This window comes from Cupressus sempervirens, chromosome 8 (genome assembly GCF_028749045.1).
Source record: "Cupressus sempervirens isolate cs-2001-9-10 chromosome 8, ASM2874904v1, whole genome shotgun sequence".
In the NCBI taxonomy this organism is placed as follows: Eukaryota; Viridiplantae; Streptophyta; class Pinopsida; order Cupressales; family Cupressaceae; genus Cupressus; species Cupressus sempervirens.
Window position 1 is genome coordinate 298,558,039 of NC_143125.1, and position 4,810 is coordinate 298,562,848.

General features: G+C 39.4%; 1 protein-coding gene across 1 annotated transcript; it reads left to right on the top strand.

Moving 5' to 3' along the window:
- Nucleotides 1-632: 632 nt before the first annotated feature.
- Nucleotides 633-3,430, top strand: LOC149542601 (uncharacterized). The gene is made up of 3 exons (XM_089795741.1): nucleotides 633-737; nucleotides 2,617-2,766; nucleotides 2,813-3,430. Exons 1-3 carry the CDS (start codon nucleotides 633-635, stop codon nucleotides 3,428-3,430), a joined length of 873 nt encoding a protein of 290 aa, XP_089651867.1.
- The last annotated feature ends 1,380 nt before the right edge of the window (nucleotides 3,431-4,810 follow it).

A 4,810-nucleotide genomic window follows, 5' to 3' on the forward strand; every position in this document is an offset into this window, starting at 1 on the left:
TCAAGGTACCTTGTGCTAACTAGACAACTTTTTGGTGAGGTGGAGGTCTCTTGGTAGAAGAGAGTTTGGAATAGCTTTTCTTGGCCTAAGTGTAACTTTTTCCTCTAGATTCTGGCTTACAATCGCTGTCTTAATTGGGAGAATCTTGGCAAGAGAGCCTTTCAGGGGCCCTCCATCTGTGTCTTATGCCACAATAGTGAAGAGATTATTTCTCACCTTTTTTTTTCAGTGCCCCTTTGTCAAACAAATTTGTCACTTCCGGTGGAGTGTGGGGGGATGCACGTGTTGGCATGTCTCCTCCTTGTCTGAGTTTTGGGACCGTCTAGGCCATCCCCCTTCCAAGACTTATTTTCTTTAGGTTGCTTGGACTATTGGCCCCTCCTTTATTTTATGGTATGTTTGGCTTGAGAGAAATAGGAGGATCTTTCATGATGTTCAGTTTGAAATCAGGCACCTATGGGGGAAAATTGCTAGTTTTCTTCATGAAACACTCCTGACTAAATGTGACATTGGTGGAGGTTTGGATCCTAGTGATGTTGGTATTTACTCAGACCTTTCATTTCCTCTTTAGGGTAGCACTCCCTCATTCCCCCACAGACACTCTACAAATAGAGCTAGGCAATGCTCTCAGCATGTTAATCGTGAGGGGCATTGGTCTCCTCCTGAGGCTGGAGTTCTTAAAATCAACACTGATGGTTCTTCTCGAAGAAATCCTGGACCGGCTGGTATCAACTCTGGTGATATTCAGATTTTGTTTTCTATTATACAAGGGTCACCATACAAATAACCTCATGAAAGCCCTTGCTATCTTGGTTGCACTGGAACAATGTTGTCAACATGGCTAGAGAAGAATTATCTGTGAGACTGACTCATAGGTGGTTGCGAATTTATTGAATAGACGAAACCTTGTTGATGTGGATTGGCATTTGGCTCTGGTTTTTCAGCAGATCACTCAGTTATGCAATTCTTTGGATTCTATGTTTTTTATGTATATTCCTTGTGAGTGGAATGATGTGGCTGATTGTTTGGCTAAATGGGCCTCTGAGCATGTGTCGGATTGGAACATCATTGATCATAGGATGCTTCCCCTTGATTTATCTAAGGTGCTAGATCAACTTGTGAACCAGAATAAATCTCTGTAGTTCTCTTTGTTTTTTAAGTTGTTCTGTTTTCTTTGGTATTCAATAAATTTTTTACCCCTCTTTTAGTTATATTATTTATTATTGTATTTTAATTTTATATTATTCTTTATTACCCAATTCTATTATAAAAAGGTGACACTTCATCATTTGATATCACTTATTATATCATCATTTGATATTAATGCAACTTATAACACAATAGACACTTTTTTGACAATTTGCTTCTGGATTTGATTGTGTTTGCTATTTTTTGGCATCAACGTTTCGGATCACACTCTGTGGTCCATCATCAGGATGAGAGAATGCAAGAATGAAAAAATGTGAGCTGATCTAGCTAGTGCAGGGGTTAATAAAGGGAGAAGGTAGGTAAAAAGTGAGGTGGACATAAAAAACTTGAGGGTAGGACCCACGGGAGAGAGAAAGAAGAAGAAGCACTGAAAACAAGGAGTACAAAAAAGGCCAAAACTCCAAAGGAAAAAAGAGATAAAATTAAAAGAACTTAATTGAGAGTAAGCGAAGGAGTCTCCCAAGTAATGAATTAGAGAAAATAAATAGTAAAACACAAAGCAATCTAGAGGCAAAAGAAAGTAAAAAAAGAGCGTTAAAAGGACAGGAGATATAATAAATATATGTATGCGTATATGAAAATATAAACATAAACACTATTAAAGGAAATTAATACCAAATACTGGTACAAAAATGACCTAATAATAACGATATAAAAAAGAATAAATAAGACAACTATTGAGGTAAAAAATGAATAAATAAATAAATAAATTTAAACAAATAAAAATCAAAGAGGAGGAAAAGGCGAGAAAAAGCGAACAAAGGAAGACGAAAAGGGGAACCAAGACTAGAAAGTACAAGAAGGGGGAGGCTGAGGCGGAGCACAAAAAGGGGGGGGGGGGTTTAGAGCCACGACATAAAGGAAAGCATACACAAGAGGCAAAGGAGCGAGCACGACCAGGGAAGAAGAGAGGAGGAAGGACAGGGAGGGGGGATGCTCAAGGGCAGTGAAGACTATCCAGCGAACTTAATAATGGTTGCCAAGACTGGCTCAAGGACCATCCATCCTCTCGATTGAGATTAAGGGGATGGTGGTGAATTTCAATGGCTTCCATTAACTTCCTCTTGAAGTAGTTATCTTCCTTGACAAGGATTTGGGTGCTCTCGAGACAAATGTGGTGTTTGGTTGCAGATGAGTGCTCAGCTAGAGCAGATTTTTGGACTCTTTCATGTTTGATGTCTGCACCATGCTCCCTAATTCTAGTCTAGAATGAGCGACCTGTTTCTCCTATGTAGGCTACACCACAAGAGCAAACAATCTTGTAGACTCCTGAGTTTAGAAGAGCATCCTTGGAGTCCTTAAGAGGGGGAACATAGTTGCGGATCCTGGTCAGGGGTTTGAAGGTAACCCTGAGGCCCTTTTTGGACAAGATTTTGGCAATCTTTTGGGATATACCATCAACGAAAGGAAGGGCTACACTCAAGGGAGGAGGAGACAAAAGAGGTTTGCGGTGGCACTGGCGAGAAGGAAAGATTTGGCCTGGTTAAGCGCCTTAGAAATTTGCTTATGAGAGTAACCATTAAGCCTGAAGACACGGCGGAGATGGGTCAGCTCCTGGTTCAAGTTGTCATCATGAATTTGCGATGATGACAACTTGAACCAGGAGCTGACCCATCTCCGCCGTGTCTTCAGGCTTAATGGTTACTCTCATAAGCAAATTTCTAAGGCGCTTAACCAGGCCAAATCTTTCCTTCTCGCCAGTGCCAACCGCAAACCTCTTTTGTCTCCTCCTCCCTTGAGTGTAGCCCTTCCTTTCGTTGATGGTATATCCCAAAAGATTGCCAAAATCTTGTCCAAAAAGGGCCTCAGGGTTACCTTCAAACCCCTGACCAGGATCCGCAACTATGTTCCCCCTCTTAAGGACTCCAAGGATGCTCTTCTAAACTCAGGAGTCTACAAGATTGTTTGCTCTTGTGGTGTAGCCTACATAGGAGAAACAGGTCGCTCATTCCAGACTAGAATTAGGGAGCATGGTGCAGACATCAAACATGAAAGAGTCCAAAAATCTGCTCTAGCTGAGCACTCATCTGCAACCAAACACCACATTTGTCTCGAGAGCACCCAAATCCTTGTCAAGGAAGATAACTACTTCAAGAGGAAGTTAATGGAAGCCATTGAAATTCACCACCATCCCCTTAATCTCAATCGAGAGGATGGATGGTCCTTGAGCCAGTCTTGGCAACCATTATTAAGTTCGCTGGATAGTCTTCACTGCCCTTGAGCATCCCCCCTCCCTGTCCTTCCTCCTCTCTTCTTCCCTGGTCGTGCTCGCTCCTTTGCCTCTTGTGTATGCTTTCCTTTATGTCGTGGCTCTAAACCCCCCCCCCCCTTTTTGTGCTCCGCCTCAGCCTCCCCCTTCTTGTACTTTCTAGTCTTGGTTCCCCTTTTCGTCTTCCTTTGTTCGTTTTTTCTCGCCTTTTCCTCCTCTTTGATTTTTATTTGTTTAAATTTATTTATTTATTTATTCATTTTTTACCTCAATAGTTGTCTTATTTATTCTTTTTTATATCGTTATTATTAGGTCATTTTTGTACCAGTATTTGGTATTAATTTCCTTTAATAGTGTTTATGTTTATATTTTCATATACGCATACATATATTTATTATATCTCCTGTCCTTTTAACGCTCTTTTTTTACTTTCTTTTGCCTCTAGATTGCTTTGTGTTTTACTATTTATTTTCTCTAATTCATTACTTGGGAGACTCCTTCGCTTACTCTCAATTAAGTTCTTTTAATTTTATCTCTTTTTTCCTTTGGAGTTTTGGCCTTTTTTGTACTCCTTGTTTTCAGTGCTTCTTCTTCTTTCTCTCTCCCGTGGGTCCTACCCTCAAGTTTTTTATGTCCACCTCACTTTTTACCTACCTTCTCCCTTTATTAACCCCTGCACTAGCTGGATCAGCTCACATTTTTTCATTCTTGCATTCTCTCATCCTGATGATGGACCACAGAGTGTGATCCGAAACGTTGATGCCAAAAAATAGCAAACACAATCAAATCCAGAAGCAAATTGTCAAAAAAGTCTAATGGATTGTGGAAACCTATTCAGATTGAACAATAGACACTCCTCTTTAGTGTTCTGTTTTTAACAGTAATACTATTTTTTGCCCAATGATAATTAACAGTCATGAAGCAACAGACCAACAAAAGAAAAGTACACGTTTTCTTTCAAAATAAAATAAAAACATGGGCCTCTTGTAATTCTACTACTGTATATAATGAGCCTCACAAAAGGAACAAAAACTAATTAGCCCTTGGCAACCCATCACGCATGGGATGGCTTAGGATCACTGCATTACATGAATATAAAACATCCTGGATTAGCTAAATAAATTATTTGCAGATTAATTTAAATCAGTTACAAATTTATTTTTAAGAAGAATCTGGATTAGTTGAATAAAATATTTAGAGATTATTTAAATCAGTTACAATTTTTTTTTAAGAAAGATAAAAACTCTACAAACCTGAAACATTAGTCTATACTTTCATAGAAGACGTTGATCCCTGCTTACTAAGAAGCATTGTAACAGCAGAAACATTATGATCTTTGTCAGGAAATGAATAGCCACACGCATTCCAACATAACCGACTATCAGCACACCA